This window comes from Hemibagrus wyckioides, linkage group LG02 (genome assembly GCF_019097595.1).
Source record: "Hemibagrus wyckioides isolate EC202008001 linkage group LG02, SWU_Hwy_1.0, whole genome shotgun sequence".
NCBI classification, from domain to species: domain Eukaryota; kingdom Metazoa; phylum Chordata; class Actinopteri; order Siluriformes; family Bagridae; genus Hemibagrus; species Hemibagrus wyckioides.
The window spans coordinates 14060686-14082626 of record NC_080711.1 but is presented as its reverse complement, the minus strand read 5'-3'; the positions used below and the strand labels follow the sequence as shown (position 1 = coordinate 14082626).

General features: G+C 37.8%; 1 protein-coding gene across 3 annotated transcripts in view; it reads left to right on the top strand.

Moving 5' to 3' along the window:
- Window positions 1-1579: 1579 nt before the first annotated feature.
- The window catches only part of recql5 (RecQ helicase-like 5), a 33838-nt gene continuing 13476 nt past the window's right edge, over window positions 1580-21941 (top strand). For 2 of the 3 annotated variants that reach the window (XM_058410264.1, XM_058410273.1), the window contains exons 1-7: window positions 1580-1723; window positions 1976-2097; window positions 3391-3906; window positions 8484-8580; window positions 9760-9871; window positions 9997-10159; window positions 13162-13244. In XM_058410264.1, the coding sequence (XP_058266247.1) occupies window positions 1630-1723; window positions 1976-2097; window positions 3391-3906; window positions 8484-8580; window positions 9760-9871; window positions 9997-10159; window positions 13162-13244 (1187 nt within the window). In that variant the 5' untranslated portion in view covers window positions 1580-1629. The remainder of the gene's footprint in view (window positions 1724-1975; window positions 2098-3390; window positions 3907-8483; window positions 8581-9759; window positions 9872-9996; window positions 10160-13161; window positions 13245-21941) is intronic. The other variant, XM_058410280.1, reaches the window with a different exon arrangement.

The window sequence follows — 21941 nt, the reverse complement described above, 5'->3', positions numbered from 1 at the left end:
AATGTATGAAACAACATGTATCTAAAAAATTCATATAGATTTTTCTGTAAGAGTAGTAGATGGAGAATCTTCATTTTTAGAGAGATATTAACTTCGTCTGAAGGAAGAGTTCTGAAATAAATATAGGATCCAGAAATAAGCTCCAGAAGTGATAGATTTAGATATGATCAAATTAAGTGTTGAGGTAACTGAACATGAGTGTGATTTTATATCTAGACAAGAAATATTCCACCAGGTGGCGACACACAACATCTACTACGCTCAACATTTCAGTGTCAAGCCACATGAGATATAACAAGAGCAAAAGCACCTTATAAATATATACCTTATATACCTTTTAAATTATAAAATTATTATGCAATTCAGTACAGAGACAAGGAAATCAAGGATCTATCTATCTATCTATCTATCTATCTATCTATCTATCTATCTATCTATCTATCTATCTATCTATCTATCTATCTATCTATCTATCTAAAAGAAGTACAAACAGGGTCACATTTACATCAGCACCATTGTATTATTCTCCAACCAATTACATTTTAAAACCAAAATTTAGTGTATTATTATTTTTGAACCATTAAAGTCATAATATTTCTAGTGTAAATAATTCATTCATATTGCATGGAAAGATTAACATAAAGGGCTCAACACCGCATAAACAAAAATATATTCACAAATAAATAAAAAATATTTTAGCAAATAAAAGAAGAAACATAACTTAAAATTAATATGAATAGAAAAATGAACAGTTAAGGGCAATATCACAAAAGATCATATACTATCAAAAGATCAAGCAACTTCATTGCATTTCTTCCTCTCATTTTGGCTAGGGATTTAGAAAAGTGTTTTAGATCGTTTCTGAATATACTAAAGTGTATTTAAAAGATTTAAAGGCGATTTAAAGGATCTGCTTTTATGAATGAAATGTTTTGCCAATATCATAATTTTATTAATTGGGTAAAATTGAACATAGCAGTCTTTGGGTATCCCGTATAAAATATGTTGTAAGGTTTAATTTATAAAGGATTTTTTTTTTTTTTTTTTTATCACAAAAACACTTACAATAATAAAATATAACAGTTCAAGATACATAAAAATTGAATTATACAACTAACTATACACAGTTAAATAAAAGATATACAATAATACAATACAATCACACTTAACAAAAATATGCAAAGGAATGCATAATAACAGCAGATAAAGTAAACTTAGCAAACAAAGAAACAAATACATAACTAAAAAAAAAAGGAAAGGAGAAGAAAAAAATAATAATAAAACAACTCAATAACAGAAAAAAAAATCACAGTGTTCCATTTATTAAATCCGAGCGTCGAGACAATAGCAGAGAAGATTTAATTATAAGATTTAAGAGTAATAATATACTCTTAAAATCGATTTGATTAGAATATAATATAATATATAACATTCGAATATAAAATTTGACAATATATTCAAATGATTTGTTACTGAGACGGAAAAGATAACTATGTCATTTAATGTGAAAATTTATCAAGGAATTTATAAAATACAGGGAAACATGTGACGTCATTTTCGTGCGACTCTTCGGCTTTGTAGTAGCTGAGTGAAGTTGGCTGGCTGTGTGAGTCTTGTAGGGAGAAAGCGATGACTGCTGTTGAGCGAGCTTTAAAAACCCATTTTGGGTTTGAAAAGTTCCGATCACAGCAGCAGGAGAATGTTGTTAAAGCTGTGATGAAAGGTGAGTCCTTTAGAGACCGAGTTTGTTTTGAAGATTACTTTAATTTTTGGATATTTTTGAACTGGCTAGCGAGTTTGACTTGTCGCAGCTCACCACAGCTGCATTTACATGGCATATATGGTCCGGTATTTTGAATGGTTTCAAGCTTATATAAATACTTTTGAGGATAATGGTCAGTCATTTTAAGACTGATTTGACGTGACAGTAGTTTAAAAGTAGTCTAATATACCGTCATTATCGCTGTAAACGCAGGTGACAGGGATGTGTTTGTGTGCATGCCAACCGGGGCAGGGAAGTCTCTGTGCTACCAGCTTCCTGCAGTGCTGGCCACTGGCATCACCCTGGTCATATCTCCTCTGATTGCACTCATACAGGTATATAATTCACTCTTCTCACACTTTTGTCTAGTTTTAGTATTAATCATTCATGTAAATATAGACAAAAATCCTTTATTATGGTGAAGGTTTATTGTCTTATGGCAGGACCTTCCCAAGTGATTGTAGTGAATGCTTGATCTCCAATAATAGTCAGACCACTGAATAACAAATAAGCATACTTTCCCTATGATTTTAGAAAATTATGGTTGTTCATTAGTGTGAACATGGCTCTGGGTCGTTGACCGGAAGATCGGGGGTTGGAGCCCCAGCACTGCCAAGTTGCCGCTGTTGGGCCCTTGAGCAAGGCTCTTAACCCTCTCTGCTCCAGGGGCGCTGTATCATGGCTGACCGTGCACTCTGATCCCAACCTCCAAGGATGGGATATGCGAAGAAAGATTTTCACTGTGCTGTAATGTATATGTGACAAATAAAGGCTATTTCTATTTCTTCAAAGGGAAACTGCATCATTAATGACCATGTCAGACATTTCCAGACTTGAAAATAAAAGCTGGCATAAAAACATGTAAACTCAGCTTGAAGGTAAAATTTGTTTAGACTTACAAGAGGTCAGGACCATGCATTAGAAATGACATTTTCAAAAGCTTATAAACTTGAGTTCAGTAATCTAAAACTTCATGACAGTTAGAGTCAAAGTGAAGTGAAGGCTTTACAGTTAATCAGGTTTTATAGTGTATCATCTGACAGGTTATCCCTGCGATCTTCTATGAAATGCAACAGTCCATCCTTCAATTAATTAATTCAATCATTCATTCATTCATTCATTCAATCATTATTTCATATTCAGTAACTGCTTTGTCAGAGATGTAGTGGATTTAGAACTTATTCTGGGAACACAGGGCAAGAACCAGGTATACAACCTGAGTGGAGCACCAGTTCATTACAGGACAGCATACACACATAAACATGGGCAAACACAAACAATCCATGCACCTGTGTGCATTTTAGCATAGGAGGTGGGAGGAAACTGGAGAACTGTTAAGAAATCCACACAGGCAGTTGATCCCTAGAGCTGTGAGGCAGTAACCTTTCCTGCTTCGCCACCATGCCACTCTCACTATTAATTTTTTTTCTGTGTATTCATAGCCGTGATTAGTGATTATGGCACATTTTGTTCTTTCCTTTCCTTCCTTGATGCTATAATACTATATGCTTCAGAGCTCAAACTGAGCTTCAGAACCGGATTGAAATTTACTGCTTTTGTATAGAATATGCATTACTTACTACACATTTATGTGTCATGCTTAAATGTTGTTCGTCTTCCTTTCTTAGGATCAGATAGAGCACCTTAAAGCGTTAAACATACCGGCATGTTCCATAAACTCGAAGCTTCCGTCTGGAGAGAGGAAGCAGATCCTGGCTGACTTGCATAGTGAAACTCCTCAGCTCAAGCTGCTGTATATCACTCCAGAGATGGTGGCTTCTCCGTCCTTCCAGCCGTGCCTGAGCTCCCTGTGCTCCCGCAGTTTGCTGGCCTGCCTGGCAGTTGATGAAGCCCATTGTGTGTCTCAGTGGGGTCACGATTTCAGACCTGACTACCTGAAGCTGGGAGACCTGCGCACCCGTCTTCCCGGCGTCCCCTGTGTGGCCCTGACGGCGACGGCACCCAAGCGGGTGCAGGAGGACATCGCACGGTCTCTGAAACTACGATCCCCACTCACTTTTACCACTCCAGTGTTTCGGAAAAACCTGAAATACGACGTGATATTTCGAGATCTGCTGCCTGACCCTTATGTTCATCTGCATGCGTTTGCTAAGGAAGCACTCGGGGGATGCTCCACTGAGAAGGTCAGCCATTTTTTTTCTATTACATATATAAAATATATCAGTTTCTCAGAACTTTAGGAAAACTGTCTTGCCAAAGTAATTGATTAGTAAGTCTTAGCAGGCTGAAGAGGTTTTTTTTATTTTTATAATAGGTAGGTTTATCTAGTTATAAACATTAAAAAAAATAAAATAAAATAATACATTTTCTTATTAACTGATGTATATAACATCTGATTCCTAGAATAATTAAAAAAAATTTTTTTAAACTTTTCTACTGTCTACACTGTAACTAAAACCGTTACTGTAAAAAAAAAATATATATTTCTCAGGCTTAAGATGTCTGACAATCTGATCTGATCTACTATATCTAATCTAATGTAGTATTTATAATAATATAGAAATTAGGGGTCCATGTATGAAGCACTGAAACCCTATTGTTATTGGATTTATTATTATTATAATACTGATTATGCAGTCCAACTCCAACTTACAAGGCCTAGAGTCTCAAAACGTTGAGGCATCATAGTACTCCTAGAAAAGTCTTGCGCCGATCTGCCACCCGGTGCGGCTACAGTGATCAAAACTACAGCAAAAAATGGCCTTTTTAACTTCAAGTCACGGAGCTTTTATTGTCGTTTCCATCATATGCAGCTGGTGCAGTACACAGTAAAATGAAATAAGGTTTCTCTAGGTCCCTGGCACTACATAAAACAGGACTAGATACGCTACACACTACTACATCCAGTACATGTGTCAGTACGATACAGTACACCTTTCGGTAAACAGTCACAAGTAACAGTGATGTTCATGATGTGTCAATGAAGATGACGGCAAGCATGCCTAAATGAACCTCATACTGACATATTGGCACTAAACAGCGTCATGAGAGATGAGAAATTGTTATTTTGACTTATAACTTCTGGATAATTTGTCCTGAAATTCTGTAAGTGTAATCTTTAGATTCAGTGAAGCGTACTGAGTCGAAATGATTCCCAAACACATCAGAGTATCATTAGGAAACTCGGCGAATGTCATTGTCTTTAAACCTCTCCAATTTAAGTGCTTAGTCACTTGCTAAACTTGCTGAAACCCTGATTACTGCCTCTCACAGCTATATTTGTATTTGTGGTTGCTGTTTTAGTTTTCCACCACTTTGTTGCATTGAGTGAATTCAGGGCTTCCGGCTACATCTTACATCAGTGTCGCTTCATGTACAGAGTTTTGTCAAACACTGCACACTTCCAGGGATTTTTAGCAAACCTATGTCAATTATACATCAATTAGTCATCAAAATAAAAGGATGCAAGAATATCCTGTCAAATCATCAACTTTTTCATCAACTCATCACCCAGTAATCCATTTCCGATGCTATTTCTTGTGATGTTTTTTAGCCTTGAAATTTAAAGCAGCCATCAGCAGTGCTGCTCAAGCTATAGCTTAATGTTAGAGACTGTACTCTTGTCTGTTTGCTTGTCTTTCTAGTGCACACTGCTGCTCTTTGCTTTACATTAAACTTAGTCATGCAGCTGTTGTCTTTTTTTTTTTCTTTTTTGTGGTCAGAATGTTGGATCTCTTTCTGCATATTCTGTGCTACAGGGTACATGGAGATACCACAATGGCCTCCTGGTTGCTTATTGGAGGAATTTTTAAATATGGGCAAAAAACGCTAATCTATGGTCAAATTGATGAAATCTATGAAATAATTGACTAGAAATGTTGACTTCAATCCTCAGACTTCTAAAGCCGTCAGCAACATTCGATGTGATACTCATTTCCAGTATTGCTGACCCGTACATCAGGATATATATCCGCAGTATTGGTCCTTTCATGGTGTCCAGATCAACTCAGAATCTTCACCTTAAAGCTGTATTATAGAAATTCCCCAGAGGTTCAGTTCTTATGCCACGTTTCACACAGTGGTCCTTCATGTCGGTGTGAGTTGTGCGACATGAGCTCCGGCAACATGAGCTTCAGCAACAGTTGGTGACTAGATGTAGGCGTGTCCAGAGACACGACAAAGTTGAGAAAAGTTGAACTTTATGCAAATATGGAGTGATTCGGTGAAGACTGTAGAGCGTGGCAAGGAGCACAAACTGCTTGCCCTTCATGACATAAAATTTGATGCATATGGTGGTGGTGTTCTTTTGGCTGCTCCCTGTTTGGGGTCGCCACAGCGGAGCATTTAGTCCGCACGTTTCAATTTGGCACAGGTTTTACCCCAGATGCCCTTCCTGACACAACCCTACCATTTAATCCGGGCTTGGGACCGACACTGAGAGTGAATGTTTTATTTTAGCAGCAGGAAAATTATTTGTTGTCAAGCGGAATGCTAGTTGCTCCACCCACTGATAAACGTTGGTACTATGTCAACCAGTAGGAGGAATGCCTACTGACGAATTCATAGTACAGTGACTGGAAACTTTGTGTGAACGTAGCTTTAGTCTAAATAACTGGTCTCAGTGAAGAGAGGTTTTTTTTTTATTGCTACTACGATAACTTTCTTTCACCCTCCACCTAGGTCTTGCTAAAATCCCCACGGATATAGATACAGCTGTATTAATATGAAGTACCAGATCCTACATTCTTCAGAATTTACTCAGACTCTCATACAAGCTCTGTTTATCTCCAGATTCAATTACCACAAACATTCAATCTCTGTTCATAGCATTTACAGTGATGACTGACTCATAACCTCCAGAAGTTCTTTCATGTGACTCCTCCGCTGCGTCATCTGCTTTGGCTTTGTGTACTCCTGGCCTCTAAATCTCTCCACACCTTGGTTCAGAACTTCACACTTGCTTGCTAACATCAAGACACGTCCTTCATTAAGATCTAAGCATGCTCGCAATGAAAGATCTGGTCTCTGGTAGCCAGAATGTCGGACTGACAGCAGAATGTCTGAACTCCATAGCAGCTTTTATTGAACAAGGTGCACTCAAGAGGGCATCTGACTGACATGTAAGCAACCGTCACACATTGTTTTGTTCACTTTCATGTTAAGGGGCGTGAAAATGTAAAGTCGATGTCCATACTAAAAAGACCAGCATGCAACCATAGATCATTCATTTAAGAGTCTAAACCATGAACTTCACATCATTTGGAAAATCCAGTGTTTATCTGATCCTGTGCTCATTCTTATAGTTGTAAATATGACGGCTTCCTTCTTCCGTGATGGAGGTAGAGCATCATGGCGGCTTTGTTTCCAGGAGGAACGTTAAAATCGTGCCTCGCACATCTTGTAAAATTCAACCAATCAGATGATGACTTCAGAATTTTTTGTGTGCCATATGCATCAGCCAAAGGTTTGTGGGCGTGACGTCTAATGCTGAGACTATGAAAGATCTGACTGTTTTTAGTGTTCTGACTTCTCATTGGTGGAATTAGCTTTTCACTTCACCCGTGCATTCTTACCGCAAAGCTCTGAAGGCCTACTTTTAGGCTATATTGGAAATTCATTTGTATTTCTTTACTCTGGTATTTATAGTGCATGCACATTTTTTGTTGCCAACTAAATTTCTTTTATGAACCAGTGTTAGCCTCTAATGGATTCTCATAAGTTCTCCAAAGACAGCGTACCACAGTGCCTTGCTCTTTTTTTATAGATCCCTCTGGATGTTTAGCATTTATCAGGTAATTGTAAATGTAAAATACCTAAGCTAATATTTTTGGGACTGTGTCTTTCTTCATATGGTCTCTGGGAGCTCTAGAAACCAATAAACTGTGTAATAAACTTCACATTAGACCAGATTTACATCATTGGCTAACGATTGTTCCATCTAATTTCAAATAATTGCTAATCATGTGAAGCTTCAGAGAGTTAGGACCAACTGCAATTTAATAACAGATAAACCTAGACAAATTTTAATATTGTTGCCTCAGGAAAAATTCACTTCAATTTGCTAAATAAACCAATCAAGTGTGAAGTGTTAAAAGAAAAAAAAAAATACTTGCAGAAAGTTTACTGAAAATAGATGACCATCTTAATATGTCCAACATCAACACGGTTTATTGGAAAAGAAGGGAATTTACTTACAGAATACTTTAATAGGAATTACCTGCTCATTCATGTGATCATCCAGTCAGTCAGTCATGCAGCAGCAGCACAATGCAGGAGCTCATGTAGATACACGTCAAGAGCTTTAGTTAATGTTCAGATCAAACGTCAGCATGGAGAGAAAAGTCTCAGCAAATGGGGCTGTGGGATTTTTCAAAACTTGTACGATTTTCATCCAGTGTAAATGGTGCAAAGAACAAGAAACATCCAGGGATCAGCATTTTGCTAGGAAAACCCCTTGAGTTCAGAGAAGGATACTCGCACTGCATTGAAGGGACACTACGGCTACATTCACTCTTTACTCATTCAGCATCCATGGTGAGCAGAACAGCATCTCAGAATACACAACACATCGAACCTTGAGGTCAACATTGTCTGGACAATGATCAGAACAATGACAGTTGTCAGAACAATGATCTGAGGCTACAGTGGACACTGTTACGTTCCTTGTCCTAATTGAATAACTGCGAGAATTAGCATGTGTTCCTATTAAAGTGGCCAGTGTGTCATTTTTAATGATGTTTTGTGTGTGTGTGTGTTAAAGGGTTGTGGGATTGTATACTGTCGCACAAGAGAGAGCTGTGAGGACGTCGCACACAGATTGACTAAGCTTGGGATTTTGGCTAGGCCCTACCATGCAGGTAACTCATTCAAAATCTATCCCTGAAGAGATCTACATGTTATACACCACACACACGTAACTGAATACTTGTTGGTCATGTATATTATGTTTGTGTGTGTGTGTGTGTGTGTGTTTAGGGTTAAAGATGAACTCCTTCTTTTAAACAAAGTATAAAACTTAAATTATAATAAATAAATTAAAACTTTCACAGTGAATAATTTACAAGTTTCACTATTAATCACTTTGTCCAGTATTTCAAAGGAACAAAGATCATTTCGGTCATTAATTCATGCACAATAATTCGTATCACACAGTAATAAGGGTTGTCACAACTAATAATGCATTTATTCATCATATTTACGTATCAAATATTCAGTTATGTAGCAAAACAGGCCTTGAAATAAACATCATTTGAGCTTTGTTAAACAAAGAAGACCTTATAGTGTACATGCGTCACTAAAGTGTTAATATTTATTCTTTTAAACAAGTAACCCCAAGTAATTTGAGTAATATTGTATTTAATTCTAATAAGTTAAAGATTATTTTTATACTGATTATGGTTTTAAGATGCTTTAACAGATTTATTATTTACTATAATTAATTATTTTTCATATATTAATTTATTTTTAAAAATTATATTTCATATATATATTTATATATCTAATGGGTTTCTGTTGTTTCTTGTATGTCCTTGTCTTTAAGTTGTGTGTGTAAATTGTTTCTGAACGACAATTTTTATTTTCAAACATCGTTATACAGGTTAGGACAAGAGTTTAATTTTTCGTTTTAACTGAATAAGTAAATCAAAATAAATAAATAAATAAAAGAAATAATAATAATAATACATAAATGAACACAAAGATAACTCTAATACCCTTAACAAAATAAATAAATAAATTCTGCAATATCATACTTGTCTATATACTCTCAATGTCCATCAATTCCACAAGAGTCACCATCTAGACTCTGCAAAAAGTCATAGAACACTTTCCAGAGGGACCACTTAGCTACGTAATTGCAAATATTTGGAAAAAGTGCTTTTGCGGAATTCCAAACCAGTGTGGGTATATTATGAATCAAAAATTTACAAAACTTTCTAAAAGTTTGGAATAAAACTGTTCAACTTTTATTCTTTGGTTTCTGTTGAAAATATAAAAGATGCTGTTTTTATTGCTTTCATTATCGTGTGTGTGAGCAGGTCTGAAAACAGGAGATCGCACTGATTCCCAGGCTGATTGGATGGAGGGAAAAGTGCCTGTTATTGTGGCCACTATCAGCTTCGGGATGGGTGTGGACAAGGCCAACGTGAGGCGAGTGATGATGATGATGATGATCTCTTTCTATCAGCAACAGATCATTTGGAATACAGTGAAGCTTTTCTGTGCGATCTTGCTTATAGATATCTGCTGATGTGATACGTCTTTGTATCTCACAGGTTCGTAGCTCACTGGAACGTGGCTAAGTCCTTGGCCAGTTATTATCAGGAATCAGGACGTGCCGGCCGCGACGGACTTCCCTCTTCTTGCCGCGTCTACTACTCTCCCAAAGACAGAGACCAACTCCGATTTCTCATCTGTAAAGAGATCAACCGCAAACAGGCACGTAGGACAGACCACATTACACAGGGACTGGTGAATAGTATGTTAGAGATTAGATGGTGGTGAAAAGTTTTCTTTCACCTTTCCCAGTCATAAGTGCATGACTTAAGTCCGGGGTTGTCCAGTTTTATCCGTAAATGGCCGATGTGGGTGCAGGTTTTCATTCCATTCAAGCAGGAGCCACACCTTAAACCTGTTTAATCAACTGATCTTGGCTTTCAGTAGACTCAGGTGTGGCTTCTGCTTGGTCGGTATGAAAACCTGCACCCACACCATCTCTTTGCGGATAAAATTGGACAGCCCTGATTTAAGTAAAGTTCAATCTTCTGAGTGGTGCGACTTAGAAAGCTGTTCATGTGCTGGTGCAGGGAGCATGGTGCTGTGTGTGTAATAAGTTATAAATCAATAAATAAGCTCTGACCCGCTCGTCTAGCCATCACGATTAGGCTTTTCAAAGTCATTCAGATCCTTACGTTTGCCAGTTTGTCCTGCTTCAAAAACATCAATTCTGAGAACTGACTCTTCACTCGAGCGTAATATAACTCCACCCCTTGACAGGTGCCACTGTATTGAGATAAACAATGTGTGTGCGTGTGTGTGTGTGTACATATGTACCCTGTGTGCACAATTATTAGGCAAGTAAGTATTTTGACTAAATTAATATTTTAATTTTATGCATTAATATTATGCATGTTTCCAACTCCAAGCTGTATAAACTTGAATGCTTATTTGATTTAAGCAGATCAGGTGATGTGTATTTGTGTAATGAGAGAGCGTGTGGCTTAAGGAGATCAACACCCTATATCAAGGTGTGCATAATTATTAGGGAGCTTCTTTTTATCAGGCAAACAGGCCATAAAAGAGATTTGACTGATTCTGAAAAGTCAAAAATTGTAAAAAGTATTTCAAAAGGGATGCAACACTCTTGAAATTGCTAAGATATTGGGGTGTGATCACAGAACCATCAAATGTTTTGTAGCAAATAGTCAACAGGGTTACAGGAAACATGTTGAGGAAAAAAAAAGTCACCAAAGGTTTGAGAAGAATCAAATGTAAAGCTACCAGGAACCCGTTATCCTCCAGTGCAGAGTGCCCAGAAGTACACAGTGTTAAGTGCTCAGAGACATGGCCATGGTAAGGAAGGCTGAAACCCGACCACCACAGAACAAGACACACGTCAAGACTGAGCCAAGAAATATCTGAAGACGGATTTTTCAAAGGTTGTATGGACTGATGAGAGGAGAGTGACTCTTGACGGACCAGATAGATGGGCATGTGGCTGGATCAGTAACGGGCACAGAGCTCCACTTCGACTCACGGTGTGAGGTGGGGTATTGGCATGGGCTGATATTATTAAAGATGAATTAGTTGGACCTTTTCAGGTTGAAGGACTCAAATTTAACTCCAAAACCTACTGCCAGTTTTTAGAATACACTTTCTTCAAGCAGTGGTACTGGAAAAAGTCTGCATTTTTAAGAAGACCATGATATTTATGCAGGACAATGCTCTATCGCATGCATCAAAGTACTCCACTGCATGGCTAGCCAGTAAAGGCCTTAAAGTTGAAAGAATAATGACATGGCCCCCTTCTTCACCTGACCCTATTGAGAACTTCTGACCCTTCCTAAACGCGAGATTTATGGTGAACATCGTCTGGGAAGCTGTGGTGGCTGCTGCACAAAAAGTTGATTGTCAACAGAAACTAACAGACTCCATGAATGAAAGGCTTATGACTGTTATTGAAAAGAAGGGTGGCTATTTTGGTCACTGATTTATTTATTTATTTATTTATTTTTAAATGTCAGAAATGTTTATTTGTAAATTTTGAGTTGTTAATATTCTCACTTTAACAGATGAAAAGAAACAAGTGAGATGGGAAAATTTTTATTTTTCATTTTGTTGCATAATATTTCTGCACACTAATAGTTAATAATTGTGCACATTTAGATACACCGATCAGGCATAACATTATGAGCAGTGAGAGATGAAGTGAATAACACTTCTCATCATGGCACCTGTTAGTGGGTGGGATATATTAGGCAGCAACTGAACATTTTGTCCTCAAAGTTGATGTGTTAGAAGCAGGAAAAATGGGCAAGTGTAAGGATTTGAGCGAGTTTGATGAAGGGCCAAATTGTGATGGCTAGACGACTGGATCAGAGCATCTCCAAAACTGCAGCTCTTGTGGGGTGTTCCCGGGCTGCAGTGGTCAGTATCTTTCAAAAGTGGTCCAAGGAAGAAACAGTGGTGAACCGGCGACAGGGTCATGGGTGGCCAAGGCTCACTGATGTACGTGGGGAGTGAAGGCTGGCCCGTGTGATCCGATCCAACAGACGAGCTACTGCTGCTCAAATTGCTGTAGAAGTTAATGCTGGCTCTGATAGAAAGGTGTCAGAATACACAGTGCATGATGGGTCAGGGCTGTTTTAGCACCAAAAGGGGGACCAAGACAATAATCGTCAGGTGGTCATAATGTTATGCATGATCAGTGTATTTCCTAAGAAAGCCAAAACCTCACTTTTACTTTCTTAAATATTTAGGTTTGAGGTTTATTAATATTTTGGATTGACCGAGAGCACTGTAGTTGATCAGTAATTAAATGAATCCTCAAAAATACAACTTGCCTAATAATTGTGCACACAGTGTATATTTCTCCTTTTATAAGATCCTTTTATTGTCTGAACCAAGGCTATATTCCGCTAGCTTATGGGAGTGTAGTGTCTCAGTGTATTTATTGTCTGACTGTTAAATCTAGATCATTAAATCCGTGTGCACCTCTACATGCCTATTTTCAGACTCAGTGTTTGTTGCTCTTTTACAGCTTAATGTAATTTATAGCATGCATAAAGCCTAACAAGCTTTTCATGCCAGTCCTTTAATGCCTGATAAACAACTTTGGGGGGGGGACCAAGGGTCCTGATATTGTTGTAAAGTCATAGTTTGGATGTCCTTCGTATAGTTGTGGTGTTTTTGAAGTATTTCATAGGAGCTCTTTCTTCCAGGAAAAACGAGGTTCAGAGAAAGAACAGGACAAAGCACCCTTGCTGGACTTTGACGCCATGGTTGCTTTCTGTGAACAAGAAGGGTAGGATTTCATATAATACACTTTAAGCACAGACACTCTTGAAACGTAGGAGTTAATAGATTTGTGTTTATTGAATGTTTGGCTTTAGGTACATAGATAAACATTAAAGAGATGAATATGTTTTTTATTATAAGTTGTATACATTAATGGTGCTACATGTAAGATTCAGTGAGTTAAAACTCATAGAAAAATTTAACCTTTGTGTTTTTTAATCAGTATAAAGACTTTCAGGAAGGATTCATCGGTAATCCTGACCACACTGATTATATTTTGAAAAAAAATAAAAAATAAAAATCCTTATGAGATGAGGTATGATTTGTTAAATAATTGTCATTTAAAGTTTAGACATGAGGGTGTAGCGATCTGATAATGATCATATTATGGATTAACAAAATCTTACTTGTAGCTCCTACCGTGGTACTTTAGTTTAATAAAGCATATAAAAAAAAAATGGAATAAATACAGAATTGCATTGGTTCATCCCAATTATTCCCAAGCTTCTTCCATTTAAAAAGAAATGCTCATTTGGTTAACGCTTTTTATTTAAAGTGACACTTAAAACAAGATCCAACTGAGCAGGTAATGGTTAAAGGTCTTGGACCCTGCCTTGGTCTTAAATTCTGGAATTTAAACTCGCAACTTTCCAGTCTATCGCCCACAGCCATAACCACTGACCCTCCACTTCCTGTTCCAGTTGGCTTGCATAGCTTTGACACACCTCCCCTGCTTCATTATTCTCATACATACCTACTAGGTATAACACTGAGATTATTCACAATACATAAAAGAATAAAAAGCTGCATTTAGGACATTCTGTATACGCTGAAGTTCCTTCAGTCGACAGCAGAGGGCTGGATAGATCATTCTCACTCCTCTGACTTTATTTCCTTTTTACTTTTCCCTGTCACGGACGCAGGCCTTGAAAAGGCCCAGTGCAAAAACTAATTTCCCCAAAGCTTTTGTAGTGAGGTCTCTTCTTTTCTCTCTGTCCCTCTTCCATTGTCTGGTATCTCTCCATGCTTGACTGAACTGTAGAGACGGTTCAGAGGACAGAGTTGTTTTTTCTCGAGCCTCGTCCACAGCTACAGCAGCACTGTGCACAAGCAAAGACCACCAAGGCCAGGAATGTCACTGAAAGACAATAACGTCCACTTTATTAGACATTTTTCGTCCCTCAAAAAGGCAAGCAAATAAAGTCCAATAAAACGAGTTAATGAATTGTTTTTGATTTTTAGGAAGTGTCAAATTCTCTACAGGTCTTTGCAGGCTGCATGTATCAATTCAGAATGGTTCATTTCAAACAAACTTGGACAACCTGTGCTCTAGCACTTTTGGTGAGAAATGATAAGACACCCACAGAGCCTGTAATTTCTCACCCAAAGTGTTATGGCAGAGACTGAAAACAGCGAGAATGCATAAATGTGCCTCGCAGTGCCTCTGGCGGTTTCAGGAAATGACATTTTTCCAGGCTGTCAGATTGGCACGACTCAGTCTGTATTGTTCATAGCAATAAAATGAATCTCTCCTCCTTCTCCTGCTGTACTGACAGCAAAACGTTCTGTTTTGATGGTGTATTTTTTATATAGTTTCGTCTGCATCTGTTACTGATCATCAGTGTAGCTCCCTATTTTTTTCCATAAACGCTTTTCTGTATGTGTGCGGAAAAAAATCATGGCTTGGGCTGAATCCTGGAAAACAACTTTTTAACCATAATTGAGTTTTTCAACCAGTACTACACATTGATATCTTTTGCTTTTTTAAAGCTTAAATATATTTGTCCAAAATAAAATGTTTTATTTTGCATATGTTGTAACCTTGCCTTGGTGTCTACCTGCAAAGATCATGTGACCCATGATACTCCACAACATACACATTTACTTCTTACTACTACTCACTGGTTCTAATTATTGATTTGTCCCAATATCCAGAGCTCTTTCCTATAACCACACTTGTTTTTTGTCCACTGTAAAAAAAAAAAAAAAAAAAAAAAAAAAATGCCCATGGAATTTAATGCATCTGTTTGTGATTTAGATACATGCTGGATTTACAAGCTTAGCTCTAGCCCTGTGTTTCCAAACACATCTTAATGATGTAACACTGGTTCAACCTGGCAGTAAAAATGCTTAAAGTTTATAACCTTGCACTGTTTTCACGCAAAGTTGTCGAATAGATATGTACCATGGAAACACAGACATGGTTCAGTTTATATTCAGTTATCAGCTGTCAAAATGTCCTGCGATGCTCCTGCACTTTCACATCATCATCAAAACATACAAAAACTTCAAAACGCGTAAACGATTTAAAAGATTATAATAGGAAGAAATACAGACAGTTGTACAACAGCACTGACTGAATAATACGTATTATTATTTTACAGTAAAGAGATGACAGTGAGGCTTGTGACTTTTAGCTCGGGTGATGAGACCGGGACTGATGATGATGATGATGTTGATAATCAAAGCTATAACTCATTTCACATTATAAAATTGTAGTTCTAAAATGTAGATGTCATGTTTTTGCATAGGTACAGGAACAGCTGTAGTTTTCAAATCTATATATAGAATACATCAATACATACTCTTAACCTTCAACTGTATACCTTTAACAGTCTGCTGGCTGTGGTGGTTAGGGTTTGGTACCCTGTGTTAAATTATGGATTTTGCAATGAGTATTAGTATAGTATAGTATAATGAGTTTTCTTCGGAGTAGTAGATGGAGTAGCTAAATATAGCTAAATATAAATCTATGCCCACATGAACCACTTTAGTACACACCCAAAGATATATACATACATACATATATTAGTGTAATGTAACATTACTTACAAACGAAGAGGAGGACGATGAGGAAGCCTCCAATCTCGATGGAGTTTGCTTTAGGTAGACTCTGTAACTTGGTCCAGATGTTTTGGAGGATATCGAGTGCTTCCTGTTTCGCATCCATTCTCCTCTGGTCACAGCTGTCAGTAACAAGTAGACAGTATTTGGATCAGTGCACAGGCTCCGTTCCTAATCTGGATGGCCTCCTGCCAAATACAGAGTTGACTTTACAGCCAGAGTCATTTATAGTCTGACCTGACCCTGGAAATTCAAGCTTAACATAGATCTCTCACTCACTGCATACCGCACCTAAATGTGTTCTTACTCTGATTTGTAACAGACTACAGCTACAAAATCCACTTGGTTCATGTCGTTTGAACAGACTGAGTACACTTCCTACTGAAAACGTGTCTTTTCTGCCTGACTGCCGGCATGTGGTGCCAAACAGAAGAGAAACCGCTGGTTAAAATGATCTAGGCCTGTCATTCAGCGTGCTTTTTTTGGACTTCTTGTGGGGGAGTGAGTCGAGTGTGTTCTGTAAGGGTGTATATCACAGGGTGGGGTTGGCATAGTGTGCAGAATAAAGCCTCAGTAAGGGGATAGAGCTATTTAATTTCAAAAACCACAAGCATCTAGTTGTTGCTTTTCATCTAAGATGTAGGCTCGAGGATCTTAGTCCTACTCCATATTTAAAACTTTGACTATACAACTGATTTTAAAGTCTGTCATCACAGTGCCGCTGAATTTGTACTGGTTTAACAACATAGTATGAAGGGAATTAATACATAACCATGTAAACATAGTTTTAAGTCTTGTAAAGTCTGCAAATATAGAATGTAAAAATGTAGTATGTTAAAGTTTAGTTTGTACATATGTAAAAATGTAGTACAAAAGCAGTAAATAAGTTAGTTGTATGAATGTTTTGTGAATGTTCGCTTGTAAACACAATATGTTGGTTAGTTAGTATGTAAAATGGAGCATATATAAACATTATGTAAGTGTTTACTATGTCAAGTTTTAGCATGGAGGTATGTTAAGTTTGTAAGCACAAAAATATGTAAAACGTTGCAAGTAAACATAATGTTTAAAAAGGTTTAGTCTGTGAGTACACGTGTAATACGTAAAGGTTTCGTTTGTAAATTATAGTGTATGAGTATATAAAGGTTTAGTATGTAATTATTTTGAACAGTATGTGCATAGTTTGTAAAGTTTTAGCATGCAAGTATGTAAGCAGTATGTAGCTTTTGTTTGTAAGGATGCAAACGATCTTTAAACAGTTGGTTTGTATGTTAAAAGTTTGGTCTTTAGGTAAACGTTGCATGTGCAGGTTTAGACTGTATGTATGTAAACAGTATGTAAAGGTTTAGTATATGAGTATATAAAGATATAGTATGTAAAGGTTTAGTATATGAGTATATAAAGATATAGTATGTAAAGGTTTAGTATATGAGTATATAAAGATATAGTATGTAAACAGTACGTAAAAGTTTAGTATATAAGTATGTAAACAGTATGTAAAGTTTTAGCGTGTAGGTATGTAAGCAATTTGTACGTTTAGTTAGTACGTATGCACATGATATGTAAATGAGAAGTTGTACAGGAAATATTTCAAGGTTTAAAAGGTTTAGATGTAAGTAAATGTTTTATGCAAAGGTTTAGTTTGTAATTATTTAAACAGTATGTAGTTTTAACGTGTGTAAAGTTTTAATATGTAAGGATGTAAAGTTTTTTTTACGTACACAGTATGTAAAGTTTAAGTTTGTAACAGTATGTAAACGTATATTACATAAGTATGTCCAAAGTATGTAAAGTTTGTAAGTATGTACAAATAGTATGTACTTGTAACATGCAACTACGTCAGCAGTATGTTTAGTTATTAAGTACAAAAATAATATGTAAACTAATATAAGTAAGCTTTGTTTATAGGTTAACACAGCATGTGAAAGTTTACATTTGTCCATCATGCAAGTGTGTTTGTGAACAGATAGCGGTCAGCTGACTCTGCCACACAGTTTTGATATTTCTGTTCTTACACCCTGTGTGCTTTCTAAGTTTGTTTGTTTGTCCTGTTTGCACAGTGATGCACAGGCATTGGACTTTAGAAGGCACTGCAGCAAAACAGTTGGGCAAGAATAGCTGTTAGAATAGTGTAGTGTAGTGAATTCCTTGCTCGTGGCTTGCAGCAGGTGTTGTGGCATGTAAAAGGAATTCAGTGCTGTTTTCCAGTTTTACTTCACACCAGTCTTTAAGTAAATTCAAAGATTAGGTGTGACTGAATTTGTGATGGCAGCATTGCCTTGACTAGCCTAACCAGTTTACATTAACAAAACAAGGGATCCTTTCTTACCTGAGGGGAAAGGAATGTGCTGCCCCCTTTTCCACTTGCTCGCTCCAGTTCCAGCAGTTGATTTGGGAATTCCACGAGTAGCTTGGCTCACTGTTTAAGTCCTCCACTGAGCTGCTGCCTTTTGACTGCCGTCCAGTCTTGTTCCGCTTGTTATGCTTGTCTCAATCCAAGTTTTTTTTGTTTTTTTTTTCCCCCAGTTTGTTGCCTTCCCTTGCTGTACTTGTTCAGTGCAGGCAGTTCTCCAAGTGAATGTCGAATGACTAACTACTTAACATGCATGTGGGTTGTATTTCTCAGCTTGTTTTTTTTCCCCTCGTCATAGCCAGAATTAAGCTTTAGGTCTTCTTTACATTCTCTCCACAAGAGACTGCTTCTCTCTCAGTCTTTCTGTCTTTTTTGTCCTCCCTCTCTTTCTCTGTTTACCTCTCTCACCCCCACACACCCCCTTTTGTCTCAGCAGGACTGCCTACTTCTCCTCCCCTCCGATCACCCTGGAAACTCTCCTTTTTCTTTTTTTTTCCCCGTCCTCTAATTCAGAAACTATTCTGGCAGTGTAAGAGTGTATTTTTTTCTATTCTTCATTTATTTATTTATTGCAAAAGTCTGCGGTGTCTTAGAGTTCCTGAGACACTGTCGTACACGTAGCACTGCAACAAAAAAAAACAAATTATTAGGATTCAGCCTTGGGCCTTCCTTCAGCATGTGACTCATTTTTATTCTATCTGTTTTGTTTAAGAGGCTCAACGCTGTTGTGAAATTTTCTTTTTCACCAGCACACCCTGTGAATCTTTCCATTGTGTAATCGGCAAGTGAACAAAACTGTGACAGAAATATGCACAACTGCTTAACTGGGCTATTTAATAGTGGCTCTGTTCTTGAAGTTGTAGCTGTTTTGTTGAGACGTGGCACACAGAGGTCTTTTGTGGGATTGTAGCGAAGTTCACTGTACACATGCTGTTTTCATCCAGTCCAAATCCCCATAAGAACTGTCTCAGACACTGGTGTAACCTGAAACCTTCTGGTGTGAGCTATGGAAAGAAATTTCTGTGTGCAAGGGTGAGAGAGAGAGAGAGAGTGTGTGTGTGTGTGTGTGTACTTGTTAGCCTGGTAAACCCTTTTCTACCAGGTTTGTGCGATATTTATTTTTCCCTATTTGCAATCCATTGTAGCGTTCAATAATATAATGACCCACATCCAACAGCCTAAAGAAAGATAAAGAGCACTTCTACCATTTGAAGTTTGAGGAGTGTGCAGGAAGATGTAATAACAAGATCAGTTATGTACTCGGGGTGCTTGCCAGAAGTGGCAATCGTGGAAACTTAGCTGGTTAGTGGCTGCAAGAGTTCTAAAAAGATGAAGAAGCCTTTATTTGAGACGCATACGTGTAAGCACCGTAAAATATTCTTCTCAGTTTGTTAGAAAGTTGGGATCAGAGCACATTGTTCTCCATGATACAATGACCCTGGAGCGCAGACATTTAATGGTTTTGCTGAAGCACCAAACAGTGGCAGTTTGTTGCCCTAACTTCCTTATCAGTAAGTGTTAACTGTTCAGCACCACTGCTCATGACGGCTGTTTGGACATCTAGCAGAAGTTCATTCTACCACCAAGGTTCCAAGGTCTTGATGTATGCCTCCCTGTCAGAAGAAGCTTGGTACATTGCAGGGTGTGATGAGTGCTTTGAGAAAAGTGAGCGCTGGTCTGTTTTTGGCTTTGCAGGAAAGTATCAGTGTTGTAATGCTGATGTGGGCAGCTACAAGAAACCAGTTGAGGGAGGGAAGTAAAGTAGTGTTGTGGGACCTCAGAAGGTTGAAAACAAGTCATGCAGCTGCAGAGGAGGAATAGTGCTCCGAAGCGGACATGCCAGGGGCGAGTTGCAGTACAACTTTGAACTTGGGTGATGAACAAACTCCTGAGTGGACTGTGTGGATAGATCTTACATGGAGATGAATTATCTGGGATGAACAGCAGCTCAGTTTTGCTGGGATTAGGTTTCATCCGATGAGCTTCCCTCCATGCTGAGATATCTGCCAGACATTCTGAGATCTAAGCAGAAAAAGCAGTCGTATGAAGGAGGGAATAATTATATGATCTCACTGAGATACAAGTGGAAAGCCTGTGTGGAGCACATGTGGATCCCATCCAAATCACCTAATATAACCCCTCTACATCACATAATATAACCGACCGTCCCGACCGACTAACTGTGCCATGAATTCCAAGACTCATGATGATGGACAAGAGGGTCTTGTGGTTGACCATGTCAAATGCTGCTAAAAGGTCGAGCAGGATAAGGAGCACCTCAGAAGCATGGAGCAACTCCTACAAGAGCAGTCTCTGTTGAATGTGCCACTTTGAAACTAGACTGGTTCGGATTTTAGAGGTAAATGAGAGATCGATAGAAGGCAGTTGATTGTAGTACATTCAGGGATTTTAGATAGAAAAGAGAATTGGTTAGATGTCTGAGGGATCCAGAATGGGTTTTTTCAGGAAGGGAATAAACCTTGCTCTGTAGCTTGGTACGTGACCAGATGTTATGGAGTCATTCATGATAGCAGTGGTGATGGGGATGAAGTATTGTGAGATGGTCTGGAGCATTGCAGAAAAAATTGGATCCAGTGGACAGGTGGTGGGATTTCTGGATGAGTTGACTTGCAGAATCTCTTATGTTGCTGGATTAGAAAATGTGCCATTGAAGAAAAAAGGAAAAACGGGGAATTCTTTTTGTTTAGTGTCTGAGCTGAATATTAAAAATCCAAGGTGTTGATGCTTTTTAAACCTCTAATTATTTCCAGATTTGGAGTGTGGTCTCAGACACCTGTCTGTCTGTGTGTGTGTGTGTGTGTGTGTGTGTGAGATTATATTTGTTAAATGAAGTTAGCATAAAAAGTGAAATGAAAAAAACTGTGTTCTAAACTTGTATCTGTAAGCATTGGGGCTTGGGTTGGTATTATGTTAGGGTTAGGTGAGGATGTAACATTTAGGAGACACAAATCTTTAATGCTTAATGTCTGTACAGCTGTGTCTTTTTGCTGATTGCATGCTGCCCAAACTGCTAGCATTTGAACTATAGTCATGCAGAGTCAGAGAGATAGATAGATAGATAGATAGATAGATAGATAGATAGATAGATAGATAGACAGATAGATAGACAGACAGATAGATAGACAGACAGATAAAATGATCTTGAGATGTTTGAGATGTTTTTCTTCATATATATGTCTAACACAAGGCTTTATCTAACTCTTGATGAATTTTCACAGTGTGTCTAGGCAGTTCATGAGTTCACTTAGGTGCTAGATCTAATAATAGCATAGCAATAAAGTCATTAGTTGGGCATGTATGGCATGAGTCATAATGTTGTGCTGGGCAAAAGATCTCGTTAACATTAAAAAATGTGTGCTGTAGTCCAGCACAAATTGAAGTGTCCACTTATCGAAACAGCTAAGTGGCTTCTTTGTTCCCTGAAGGAACCCTTGATACATACTTGTATGTAAAATAATAGATATTTACTTTTAACTGATATGCCCA